Genomic DNA, 14458 nt, shown 5'->3' on the forward strand with positions numbered 1-14458 from the left:
ACTAAATACTTTGCATGTTAAATTGTGGAATATGCTAACCAACAATTTTGCCATTTCAGCAGTCTAGTATGAATAGCCGATTTCAAACAGTAGGGTATGCAGTGTGGTTTGCCCTGTTTGTCTGCCATCCATTTCACACACTTGTCAAGCTGCCCAGACCTCTGGGTCCGGGCACCGAGATGTTCCCTCCTGCACAGAAAATTAAGTTATCAACAGGTTGAAAGTTTTTGTAGAAAAACAGTCAACTGGGAATCAGGTTGTTTCCAGCTCTTAGCAGTACAACAGAAATTTGGTGAGGCAGGAACATTTTCAGAAGGCAATGCAGACAGAAATAATTTTCTGCTATAAAACTAGCCTATGCCTAATAAGAGGCTAAAGAATTAACACTGAATGTTACTATCCTGTTGATTATTTCTCAAGTACTGAAACTATACAGTGAGAAGTAAATCAAGACAATTTCTGCCCCAAAACTCCTATAAACAAAATTTACTAAATTCTCAGTATGCCAGCAATTTATCCTTTGAAATCTTCTTTCTGCTTCTGTAAACATAATACTCTGTCAACTAACAATCTCTTCCATGCAGCTCACTATGTACTGTCATGTAGCTGAGGTTAGGACTCGGCCCAGAAATACCTGATCTTCTCAGAGAGAGCAATTTCCTGAAATCTTAAGAAGTTTAGATGGTATAGAAATAAAGACTACTTCTTCTCTAAAGTGATCAAATTTGCATGGCCCAGTTTCTTTTCTGATACAGTCATAAACATTTTGATATTAAGCTTGCATAAAAAGGAGGAAAGCTAAAACATCTGTATTTACCAGTCTGGTTCACATGGCATTAAAGGCCTGTTAAAACAGCCAAGAGGCAAGATATCTTCTATTAAAAACAAAAAACAAAACAAAAAAAAAAGTTGGCATTAATTTGAATCGCTGTAATGCAGTATTACAGTTGGAGAGATTAACTTACACATTATTTCCACTGCTTCCTTCAGCGTCTCCCTAGGTAAAAATTTGCTTAAGTTATAATGGGATACCTCAAAACTGTTTTCTCACAAGAGTGAACACTAAAAAGAAATTTAGTCTTACATCTGGGCAACATCCACATCTAACATTGTTACTTACAATCTCCAAACATTATTCAGCAATCAGCAGGAAAATAGTTACCCTTTTTGGTTTCCCAAGACTGGTGCTATGGGGAAACCTGCTGCTCACTCTGTTCTAGAATGTAGTAACCCCAAGAAAACCACACAGAAAGCTATCCCACAGTCTCCAGGAGGAGAGAGGATTATTAGCCACTTGATGTCAAGATGCATCAAAAAGCAGCAGATCATCACTTCTTCTCTTTTCATAATACAAATCAGTGGTATTTTCAACTAGCAATACATTGTTTAAAAACAAAATGACAGGAATTTATGTGTTTCTATATCCTTATTACAGGAAGTAAGTGGAGGGATACATTTGTTTAATCCAGTGAAGCTGCAGCCAGTTTGGAACCAAAGCAGTTAAAAATATACATCTTGTACATTAACGATGATCAATAAAGGAAGTATGAGAAAGTTGTGAATTAGCTTCCATAAGACCCGCTGGTTCAACCCACCTGCATCAAGTACAAGTCAATTTCACGTAGTTGGCCTGATCCTCTAAACTAACAAGGGCCAAGAAAAAATGAAAGCATCAGCAACTCCCTGGCTCTGCTGACGAGGGACCAAAAAGCGTCTCATAGTGCCTTGCCAAATGAAAGCTGACTTTCACAGAAGTTAAACAGTATGCACTAAATCATGTATCAAATAATTACATCATTTGCTTAAATCCATCCCAGGCCTCCTTTGTAGAGATATTACCATTCAGATAAATCATGACTGCTCAGTAATTATTGATCAAGCAGACTGTCAATGCAAAGACTCAATCTCAGCAGCAATTCTCAAACGAGTTCGCTGTGGCTGCACCACTAAGAGAGTCAGTGTGTGACATTATTGCAACAGCCATTCAGCATTACAGAATCTGCTTCTTCACCCTCCAAGAAAGCTATTAATTGCATGTATTTAAGCATTAGTCCAATTCTGTTTCTGTCTTTGAGTTGACTTTCCAGAGCATACACATCTGTGGGTTCAATCCTCCAGGCGCTCAGCACTCTCACTGCTAGGGGAGGCCACAGAAGGGTGATCGCTCGGCATCTCCGCACTTGCAGAATCATGCTTCCCATCAGGAGAGGAGGCCAAAAATCTCAGCAGAATCAAATCCATAAACAAAAGTTGTTCCTAAATCAACATCTGGCTTTCTTCAGAAAAATCAGAGAGCGTGCCAGCTAAATGATCTCAAAAGACTTATTTATAAAGTCCTGACAAGCTGGAGCTATTTTACTTATTCCTGTTATTCAGCATAAATGCTCCATCTCAAAGCTCTGTAATTCTTAATTATAGCTTTTTATAGATCTCTAAATCAATCCCTTCCCTTTGTGCTACTTAAGAACCTTGCCCTCTTTGGCCCTGACTCAAGAAGTAAAACTTCAAGCACAGGAACTGTGAAGAATAGGATGGTGGAAGTATGATATTAATGAATGCCTTAAGTGCCTTACTGGACTGGGACATTTCTCAGCCATGTTATCGACATTTGTATACTCTAAATCAGTCCTTTGAAAGGTCTCTTAGACTGAGATCCCCTCTTCTCTGTGGTAGTCTGAACTCCTCCTCCCCTAAGGATATTCGGCAGGCAGTTTTAACACCATTTCTGCAAAGCACCTCAAGGGGCTCCCTGCTTTCTCTTCTAAGGCACCCCTACTCTAATCCACAACAGAGATCCTACGCATCTGTCCCACCAGACAGCGCCTCAGTATCCCATACCTGCTCCAAAAGCTACTCCGCACATACACAATTCCTGCTCACCCAGCTCAGGTCCCTCTGGCCTTTCGTTAAGGCTCCCCTTCTTTATCTCTTTCTTTTCTTGCCCACAGCCTGAGCACAGCAGTACTAGGAGACACAAAGTGATGACTACAGGGAGTTTCTGTGCCAGTCTTGCAAAGGGGCAAGAAAAGCCAAGATGTCTAGGCAGAACTGTGCAGGGTAGAAATGCAAACAGTCACCCAGCAAATGCACTGGAGCAGTCAACCAATCAAGCACTGCCCCTAGTCAGGAGGAAAATGCTGCTTTAAAGCTCAACCTTTAAGTCAGCCCAAAACTATGGCACTTGCAATAGCACCTCTCAGGCTCTTCCTCACCTCTGGGAAACAACACTGCAGGCTCCCTGCTTCAAAATCTGAAAACATTTATCCTGTTGTCTTAATCATATCCTCACAGCCTCCCTCATTTCTTTTCCAAGGCTATCCATGAACCTTCTCCAATGCATCCAGAGTTTCTCCAATATGGTATTCAAATGAGAAAAAAAAAAATGTTGGACATTAAAAGTTCTTGCTAGGGAGGCAAGCATTACATTGGCTTCAATTTCATTATACAACTGCTAGAAGGCAGAACTGTTAAAAACTCCCATCTCAGCACTTTTACCTTTCAATTCAGTATGCACATTCCATTTTTTTGGTTGGATGTTCCCCCCCCCCCCCCCAAATCAGATTGGTATCAATTTGTCCTGCATTCTTTGCAATAATTGTAATTTTTCCCTTGGATGTTTCCAATCCTTCCTATGCATTTCATAGGTTTTACTACTACATGTAGCTTCTTCCAGTTTGTATTATACCATCCATTTTCACGTGAAATCTATATCATCTTCTCAATAACCAAAGCCCAGAATTTCAAAATAATAATAATAAACATTTCAGAACCTGGTGTGGACTTTCTCTCTGCCCTCCCCATGGCTTGCATGCACCTGCAGTTTGTCACCCACTTTCAAAAAAGACAACTGAAAATGCCCAGCAGTGCAGCAACATGCAACACCTTCCAACTAGAGCAAAGGACAGCAACCAAGCTCTTCCATTCATTCTTGTTTTGAAAAGGAAGCGGCTCATAGGGTCCAAACCTACAGGAAAAAGCCAGGCCAGTGCCTGAGGACAGTCAGAGAAGAGCGCGTTCAAGGACTAGAGGGAAAAAAAAAGGAGTGAGAAAGAGAAGAAAAATTCGGTTCTTCTCCAAAGTTGTTGAAGGGTTAGGCTCCTGAACAGCACTCATATCTGAATCATCCTACAACTGATGAAAGCTCACTTGCAAATTAAACTGGACAATATCAAAATATATGTGACTTTTCATTTACTAATTTTGTTACCATTATTTCCAGAGCAATCTCTTTTTGGCATGAGAACAGAAGACATTACTTTAGCAGAAAACATGTAACAATAAAATGCTGATTAGAGAAAGACTGCTTAGTCTTAATGGAGCCAGAAACAACTATAGAAGCATATTCTATTACAAACTGTAATTATATTGCTTCTTAAAAACAAGAAATAACAATACCTCAAAATGAAATATGTACTGTACTATAATAATTGTGAAAGTCATTTTTTCTCCTGACCAAAAAAAAAAGCTAGATAGGCAATTCATTCAAAGGATTGGTTCATATCAAGTCATAAAACTTATGTGCCTGAGCACAAATTGGCAAGAGCAGCATAAGAGACTTGTTTATTGAAACTGAACAAAAGTTAAAGGGATTCCTTTTAGTTTGATTAGGAAAAAAAAAAAAAAAAGCCCACATAAAAGAGCACTATGAGATAAAATCATACAGCCTGAAAACCTGGTATTTTCAAGTCACTTCTTTTTGACTACAAGCACCTCTGCAGCAGGCTCAAACAATCTGTGCTGCAGACAACCTATTATTAAGCAAGAATAACTTTATTTTTTCACCTTACATGTGCGGGAAATGTTAACATTTACCTATGCACATTTTGATGTACAAAATGCATACTCAGTTTAAATTTTATGTCTTTATGTGCAGGAACAATTTAGGTGGTCAGGTTTCATTCCCTATGTATTTGTTCTTAGCCAAATTGAAGCTTGTCTCAATACATAAAACATGCACGTCAGAGATTTATTTGTGCTCTGGCATGTTACATTGGAGGTAGACTCACTAAGAATGTGAAATATATAAAGGAAGAAGGCCATCTGTTTTTCAAACTGCATTCATTTTCCTTAGTACTAAAACTAGCCTAAGACCCTTGGACGTAACTCAATGGCAATAAACAGAAGTAATTTTCCAGACATCAAAGGACAAACAAGGATATTATTTTCTCTCTTTTGATCACTAATCTAAAGCTAATGTTTTGGGGCTTTTTTTGGGGGGGGGAGGGGACAGTATAGTATATTGAGTAATTTAGTGATCAATTAAACATCTTTTCAACAATCTTTTATAGATGATTTGAGCAGTCAGCTTCTCAAAACTGCTACAGTTAGAAAGATTAATGTTCTGGACCACTTGAAAGCTGGCACTCTTATTCTTCTTACAGTATAAACACTCATTTCCTATCCCGTTAATATATGATTGATGCTCAGCTACTCTAAACAAATTCTCTACCATATTATCCAATTAATATTTTCTATGGTTCAGAAATAGATTATTTCAAATATGACATAACATGTTTGCAATTCATGAAGCCTGGAAATATTTATTATTCCCCGAGTCACAGCATCAACCCCTTTATATTTCTGAATAAGCAAAAGTTGAATGGCACTAAGGCAGGTGTTTTACTCCACATAAGTGATTTAGTCATCGTTTTGTATTTAATCATTAATGCATTACAGCAGCAGGCAATGCTCAGCATGTTCAGGTAAATGCATGTTGCACAGAGAGGGTGCTGAATTACTGCAGCAGTACAAGTGGGCTGAACAACTGATGGTCACAGAAGAGCTGAGCTTGGAAGGCACTTCTGGAGGTCTAGGGTCAGCTGCAGCAGGTTGCCTGGGAACATCTCCAGTTCAGCACTGAGCACCTCCAAGGATGGAGACTCCACAACTGCTCTGAGCAACCTGCTCCAATGTTAACCCACCTTCACAGTAAAAGAAAAGTTTTTCCTAAGTTCAGATGGTATTTTCTGTGTTTCAATTTGTACTAAGACAGTGAATAGGGACATCAAAATTGAATGCATAAGGTACAGGAAAGGTGAAGATAGGTAGTATTTAAAAAAAAAAAAATCTAATATATACACAAGCAAGACAGTGTGTAAAACAAAGTTGTGATCCTCTTCCCTACTAAAACCCTCCTCTCGGCTTTTAAAACATTTCTAGAAAACAAACTATACTAGGATGATTGTCTTCAAACACCTGCATGCAAAGACCCATGCTTTATAGCTGTTACATGTTAGAGCAGCAGTAGTTCATTGCAACTGCCATGACAAAGCAGCCGTGTTCATGAACAGGACCCCTGACGACAGGCCAATGAAATTTCAATTTTATGGACACGGAAAAAATTCTCAATCATTCTTACACTTCCATCCATACATATCAGAAAGGCAGTATTCACAACCACAGATAAGACACTATTATAACAAGTGTCATTGTTAAGTGCTATTTTTTCCTTGCAGACACACCATTTTTCTTCCTCACAAATATTCCTACATTTGCAGGATATTTATGTCTTCTTGGTATGAGAAGGAAATATTCCCTGCATCTGCAGTATCTGAGGAAAACTAGAAATGTGGTGGGTATTGGCCAATATCCTGGATAACTTTTTCCCCCTCCCCCCTTTGAAAAATCTTCCTTATGAACAAATTGAGTGATTTTGCCGTTATTTAGTTTCAGTCTGGGACTGGTGCATACTACAGACAAGCTGGGAAGGCCACGACCCACTGGCAAAGGTATTTTTTCCTGTTATTTTCAAGGCAGATAACTGCTTTTGACACTGATTCGCCTTTGGGAAAGCAAAGACAACGTCTTTCAAAACAACAATTTTGAAGAATGATTCAGGTCTGCAACAAGGATTTGTACTGTACCTTGAGTCACAGTAAGTACCTGCATACCCAGAAGTACAAGATGAATAAAATAAGCACCAACCATTTCTGCTCTGCAAAAATAGAGTATTGCCAGTAATCTTCTATCAGATGCCTACAAATTACATAACCTACAAAAAAAAATGAGCATCACTTAACCTGTGACTGACAGGTAAAGACGAGGTGCTGCTGTTTTAAGCTTATTAAATTGTAGGAGGGTCCAGAAGTACTTCAGCAGCTCTGGTGCCCGCAAAGCACAACCTTAATAATTGTTAACAGTTGTTAACACACAAATGAGACTAGCATAAGCAGCGTGCAACTACTCCAAAGGAGAGGCAAGAATCTCCCCAAGAGCACTTTGGCAAGGAGGGAAAGAGCCAGTTGTTGCAGAAGTTTGTCTTCTTGTTTCCAGTATTTCAAACACACATTTTCTTCACACTGTATTTAATTTGGATCTGTCATTGCTGTATTCCACAACAATTTGCTTGTTTAGCAGGAAGTTGTGGGGGGGGAGGCAGGAAACACCAAAACAAACAGCATTTTCAGTAAGAAAGCAATGAGATGCCTATACAGTTTTGAGTTTGTAATTCCAGAAAAAGAGTAAATATCAGCAAGCTGTCACTCTAGAATATTCATAACAATCACAGAGCAGAGGAACAAATCAACACAACTCACCTATGTCATTATCCTTGTGTTTCACAATATAAATAAAATATACTAAAGATATTAAAGAGATTAAACAGATCATAAAGGCCAGTAAATGTCATGAAGCAACGCTCATCGTGACTGTATTCTCCACATCCAGAGGATCCCAGGCTCTGGCCCTTAGAAAAAAGTATGGCTTGTGCTAATATCTGTGAATTAGTGAATACCAACCCAAGAATCCAGCACAACTTTCAAGCTTGTCTATGGGTACCTCTTCGCACCCAGATTCAAGATCCACCACCTTCACTTTACCTACCAGACAGGGGCAAGCCTGCTCTGGAAACTATGTTCATATTAGAGAATCCACCTCGGACTCACGCTGGGGCCTCTACTGAGTGGTAAAAACCCCAGCTCCTGGGACAAAACACTGACTTCCTCTCCTCAACAGGACAGTAGCAATTAAAATGCTGTTTCTTCGTAGTATTTATTGCTTGTGAGCTTGTGTAGCAGCATGAAATCAGGAACAGAGAATAGCAAGTAAGGAGAAACTGACCAATGCCCAGATTTTCAGTGTGAAACATACTAAACATATTTTGATCTTCCTAGCCAGGAATTATCAGAGGTGCATGCTGGGTTTTTTCTCCTTTTCAGAGCAGATTAGTATCATTTTTTGCTAAATAATTCCACAGTGATAAGCATTTCTGTTTTATGACAAGGCTCACGTCCAGCTGGAGGTGGCCCTGCTGCAGTATGTCACAAGAGCAACATAGGAAACGCAGGAGAGGGGAGCCGGGAGAGGATGGCACCGCACTGAGCTCTCCCACGCTGCGGGACTCCACTCCAGCTGCTTAAATATAAACCCGATGCTGGTTTTTGGACCACTAAAGGAAAGTAAATGGTTTTAAAGACAAGGAAGTTATTAAATCAAAGTGAAGCTGCGCCCTAGGGACCCCGTGCCGAACCCGCACCGCTGTGCCCTGCGGGGAGCCGCGCAGTGACCTGTCCTTGCCTCGGAGCGCCTGGCGGGCGCGGAAACGCGCCCGGACCGCCGCCAGCCGTCACGGCCACCCCTCCCCGAGGCACACGGGGCCGCCTCGCCCCAGTCCCGGGTCACCCCGGCCGGGGGCACCGAGGCCCGAGGGTTTGGCTCCGCACCCCAGCGGGGCGGCTCCTGCCCCGCCGCCACCCTCAGGCCGCGACCCGGAGCGCAGCGCCTGACACGAAGCGGGGCCCAGCCCGCCCGCCCGCGCCCCTCACCGGCCAGCTGAGTCACGAAGGCCTCCGCGACCAGCGACATGTCGCGACGGGCGGGCGGCGGCAGGCCGAGGGCACGCACAGGAACTGGGCGCCGCGCCGCCGGGACAGCAACTGCATCCGGGGCCCGCCCCGCCTCCACCGCCCGGGGCGGGGCCCGCACCAGCTCTCCCCCTCTCTACCCCTCCCCCCCGCACCGGGACGGGACGCGACGCGGCCGGCCGGCCGGCAGCCGCTTGTGCGTGCTCGAGACAGGCTTTCCGCGCGTGAACGGTGCTTAACGGGTAGAGATTGGCGCTTGCGAATACACCGGTGTTTAGGAGTCGCTCATGGAATGGTTTGAGTTGGAAGGGACCTTAAAGCTCATCTAGTTCCGTCCCTCCCTGCCATGGGCAGGGACACCTTCCACTGGACCAGGTTGCTCCAAGCCCCTTCCAACCTGGCCTTGAACACTGCCAGGGATGGGGCAGCCACAACGTCTCTGGGCAACCTGTGCCAGTGCCTCACCACCCTCACAGTAAAGAACTTGTATCTAACCTGAATCTACCTCTTCTAGCTTAAAGCTATTCCCCTTTGTCCTATCACTACATGCTAAAACACTCTTTTCAGATTTCTTTTACCCAGCTCTTCCTGGAGCCTTCTCTTCTGGCTGAACAAGCCCAGCCCTCTCAGCCTGTCTCTGTAGCAGAGGTGCTCCAGCCCTCTGATCATCTTCATGGCTCTTCTCTGGACTCAGTCCAACAGGTCCACATCCTTATATTGCTCCCCTCAGTTAATCCAGTCTGAGGACGGACCCTTTGAATCCCCATCCTGTGGAGATGTTACTGAGGCACAACTGCATATTCAGCCACAGTGCAGTAATTCTCTTAACTTGGAAATATAATCACAAGGGGAGTGAAAACAAAACTCCTGCCTGTCAAATGGTAGGAAGAACCGCTGACCAATATCCAGGAACAAGGCTGCATTGGACCAGTAGAGCAACAATCAAAAGAAATGTTTACAAATACTGTGGCTCAAAATCCTTTGTCACAGGGAATCTGTTACTGATAGAAAGTCAGCTTAACATCTCCATATAACATACAGAGGCAACATCTTAAGGAGCTGAAGATGCAAGTTCAGACTATTTTACATTTCCTTTTTATGAAAGAATCCCAACAGGGGGTTTTGTGGGTTGTTTTTTTGGGTTTGGTGTTTGTGGGGTTTTTTTGTTTGTTTTGTTTTTGGGGTTGAGGTTTTTGTTTGGTTGTTTTTAATTCAGTGTAGAAAGAGCTATTTGGAATGCTGTAAACAGCTCTAGGGTTTCCCAAGAAAGGTGGCTCAAGCCATCTTAAGTTCCTCTGCCACTCATCTATGTGGAGCTCTGACACACGAGGATTTAATCACATTAGTTCTCTGAAGAGATAGCTAAATCTGGTTTAGAGCCTGAAAGCAGAAAAAAGGTCAACCTCTAACTGCCTGAAACTGCCACGCTAATTGCAAGTTAAAATTCTTCCCTGATATGAACATGAACAAAAGTGATCAGTTATGGCTATACAGCTTTGGAATATATTGCTTCCCTGGATTGGTGCAGAACAATGCTGGACCTCTTTTTTTTATTTATTTTTTTTAACCTTTAAAACACAAATGATGGAGGAGGGGAAGCAAATTCAGCATAAAATGATCCGACTGAAAGGAGGGTGTTCTGAGAATCTTAGGTGTTTTCTTTGCTGACCATACTGAATATCTTGTTTTCAACATCCTGGTACCAAAATGCTTCCTGAAGTGTCCTGTTATAACTAAAGCTATAACTAAAGGGACTCAGTAAAAGGTACAGCTGCCTTTTCTTCACCCCAAGTTAATATTCCAGAAAAACTCTGCATTTTGAGACATATGTCTTGCCTTTAAACAACCACTAATTCCTTAGTCTTAATTCTCTTATATAAAGGCTATCCAAAGTTTGGAAAAATTACATAAAGTTAAGTTACGCATCCAATATGTAGATTGCAGAGAAGATAGTGGATATGTGAAAGACTTATTCCATTATCCTACAGTGCCTCTTGGTCCTCATCTCTTTAGATACGTTTGAGTAAGAATTAAGAATATCCCATTTTATGGAATACTTATTCTACTGCAAAGGACAGATAACACAATATTTCACTCTTATAAGGTAAAGGTCTTAAATCCTGCAAGTACTAGAAGATACAGAACAAATGCAGAAATGTATTAATGTTTGCAAAGAATATGAAAGTCCTCTAGTGACACTTTCTATTGAATCACTAAGCATAATTACTAAATATATTCTTCACATGGTAGCAGAAGCATGCTATTAGAGCAGTAGCAAAAGTGGAAGAGCCAGTAAATAAACTGGAACAGAGTAAGGACTGAAAACAGGGATGAGGAAGAGGGCTGGTTATTTTCAAATGCTGATGAAAGCTACATTTCTAGTTACAGTTGCAAGTTGAATAGCACCCAACTTACAGAAACAGAGCAGTCTTCAGAAGTTGAACGGCTTTGTATTAGGAGATTACGACAGTCTAAATTAAGCTGGTATGTCCTATTTGAGTCCTTTCTTCACCAACCGTACTTAGAAGGCTACAAACACAAGACATGGTGCAAAAGTTGCCCTGATAAGGCTGATTGTGAACTAGGTATGAGCGAGGCCAAATCCTCATATTAACACCCAATTAAAGAGAAAGGTTTCTCTGTAGAAGACAGTTTGATGCAAAGAGCTCATCTCCAGAAATTAAAGCAGATGATGGAAACTGTGAGGGAACAGAAATCGGAAAGTAATTCATCAACAAATACATAGCAATAGAAATCCATCAAAAAATCCAAACTGTTTGCCAAACAGGATGAAAACTGAGTGGAGCTCAGCCCATGCCTCAACACTTGGCATGGCACAGATGCTCAGTCTCCCTTCTCTGGGACAGGAGATCAGGGCAGTGAGTTTTGTTTCTGCATTACCAGTCCTCCTCCCTGCTCCCACTGAAAGGACTGTTTTAGCAGAGTATCTTGTAGGAAAGCCTCCAGGAATATCTCCAGTGATGATAGACAGCAACAACAAAACCAATTCCATCACCACCTTCACCTTTATTCTATACACTTCTCCCGTCCACCAGCTTTTCAAGAAAAGGCATCGCTCTTGCGCTCAGTGCGGAGAGAAGGAGGCCTTTACCAGTTAAGTTGTTAATTACTACAGTTAAACTGCCCACTGGGGAAACAGGACTAGGCTATATATACATATGCTCCATTGTAAATTAAATAGAATTTGAATAGGATTAATCTCCTGCCTAGAAAAAAAAACCACTGTTCTTATTAGTTACCTCAATATTAGACAGCTTGACATGTATATTTAATTTTTATTGTTCTTTTGTTCTATGTTAGTATTTAATAAAATGTATTACTATCAATAGTGCATACCTAAACCTGCAGTACAAGTCCTTTGCAGACAGAATTATTAGGAATATTTTTACAAGTAGAACTGGAAATGGCAATGAAAAATGTACAGTTTTCTTCATTAATTTAAGCTGTTTGCTTTTTAACAGCCACTGTTGCTGGCCATTCAAATTACAGTTTAGCTGGCCAAATGTATGGTAGGACATAAGATTAAACAAATCACCAGAAAGCAGAGGCATTTGAATGAGTTTCTCCAAATTTGAGTTCTGTGAGGTGTCACACGTGCAGTTCTCAAGCTCACGAAGCACATTGTAGGTGAAGTCCAGTTTAAGGTGGATGTAATGGTATTGTGTGCCAAACACTGATAGCAAACATTCCTCTTTGGAACACTGTTGAGGTGGTAGAGGATAGTGCAGTTTTTCTGTGTTGTCATACGATCATGACCTTTCTTCATCCCAAGACAACCAGCTGGGGCCACGCACTGCTCAACAGACCTTATCACAGCACTTTCTCAGCACATGACCGGGGACCTCTGCTCTCCATTTCCATGGAGCAGGTCTCTAACAAGTCAGGCCTTTCCAAGACACAGGAGGAGCACTGACAGTTGTAGATTCAATTAGGAATGGTTCTCTCTGAAAGAGAACTGTATGGAAATCTCACTGAGTGAAACCTCTGAAGACTGCTTGTGTGGTATGGCTGGTGTTTGAGAATAGGCCAAGTGGTAGCAAGAGACAGCAAAAAAACCAGCACTGAAATGCCTTCTCCTTGCCTGGCCCACAGCCAGGCTGCCCCTCTGATATAACTTAGGGCATCCAGGGAGCTGCTCTGCATTATGCTGCCTGTCAGTGTCTTTGAAAAGCTATTATGGCTGCTGGGAATCTCTGCAATGAAGGAAGACTTGAGTAAATCCTTCCCTGCCAACACATCCAGTGCCAGGCAGCAGCAGGAGGGTGTTTTTAGCATGATTTCATGCCAGAGGTTCTCTGTACGCTAAACAGTCTGGCAAAGTACACAGAGCACAGAAACAGATGGATCTGGACTAGCGTCATCAAATGGATCTCACAGGGCATTCGGTGTATCTTTAGTGCAAGTGTTTGCCTGTCAGCCCTTTCATGCAGTCCACTGTTCTTCAGTGTAAGGAATGATGCTAAAATGGCCCAAGTGTGAGCCAAGTTGCAAGTTTCAGTTACACACACAGTCCTGCGAGTTTACTAAGGAGATACCATTTTATATGAGAACCTGAACTCAAAACTGAGACCAAATTTTCACCTCTGGAGTTCCTGTGCACTTCCTTGGGAAGTTCGCATGCATGCCCTGTGGTAGCATTCACAAGGAAGTAAAAAGTTAAGTTGGTTTCATAGTATCTTACAGTAGAGTTTCACACTGTGATAAAATTAACTGCATGTTGTTGAGTGTTCTCTTATTTTCATAATCAGGCAAGTACAGATTTTGATCTAATAGTTGTGTAAACAAGATATGATTTCTAGGAACATGCTTCTATAAAAATGCAATGAAGTATTAACACAAACCACTTTGCACTTATGGAATACTACATATTAAATTGACAAATCAATTAATGCTGATGCATTTCCAACAACCCACATGAGGATAGAAAGAATTTTCGTGGAGTTTTAAAAGGCACAAGAATAGCATTTCTGAAAGCAAACAGGGGATCTCAGACTATGTACAAAAACCATTAGATGAATCATTTTCTCCTCCCTTTCTTACCTTCTTTCATTCAGCAGGGTGAGATTTTCCAGGGTGCCAAGTCTATTTTAGCACATCTGTCATCCTCACAGCTGCACTGGGCAGGCATCAAAGCAGTTGTGCTGAAATCCCAACTTCACTGTTTCACTCACTGGAAGCATTACCAGCCCCCAGGCTCTTGTATATCCCTGTCATTCACAGCAGCTGCTGAGCAGCTTTCCCCATGCTCCAAAATAGCCAAGATCTTGAAGTCAAACCTTGATCTTCCCAGCTTTACCTAAACTTTCATGGGGAAATCTCTGCAGGTTGGCAATGCAGAGCCTCTGCAGCCACAGCTGATCACAAAGTGCTCTCAGCCCAGCCCATCAAGCACTTCCATGGGGAAAGGAATATTAACTCATGAGTCAAGGCCCAGCTAAGCAGGGACCACAACTAGGCAAAGAGAACAATTGCCCTAGGCTGAGCTTTAAATAGACCTCCTGGGCCAATGGCAGGATGTGCTGTGGGTCCCAGGTGGGGCTAATCAGGCCTTTCAATGCCCCCAGGATCCTGGTAGTGTCTCAGATGCACATGGAGCATGTTTCTAGAGCAATGGGTTTCACATAGCTTATGCTATA

General features: G+C 42.0%; 1 protein-coding gene across 2 annotated transcripts in view; it reads right to left on the reverse strand.

The window, feature by feature from the left end:
• MTX2 (metaxin 2) overlaps positions 1-8901 on the reverse strand; it is a 35575-nt gene extending 26674 nt beyond the window's left edge. The window contains exon 1 of one of the 2 annotated variants that reach the window (XM_030488694.1): positions 8763-8901. In XM_030488694.1, coding sequence (XP_030344554.1) covers positions 8763-8802 — 40 coding nt within the window. In that variant the 5' untranslated portion in view covers positions 8803-8901. The remainder of the gene's footprint in view (positions 1-8762) is intronic. The other variant, XM_030488695.1, reaches the window with a different exon arrangement.
• Between the last annotated feature and the right edge of the window lie 5557 nt (positions 8902-14458).

Source organism: Strigops habroptila, chromosome 5, assembly GCF_004027225.2.
Source record: "Strigops habroptila isolate Jane chromosome 5, bStrHab1.2.pri, whole genome shotgun sequence".
NCBI lineage: Eukaryota > Metazoa > Chordata > Aves > Psittaciformes > Psittacidae > Strigops > Strigops habroptila.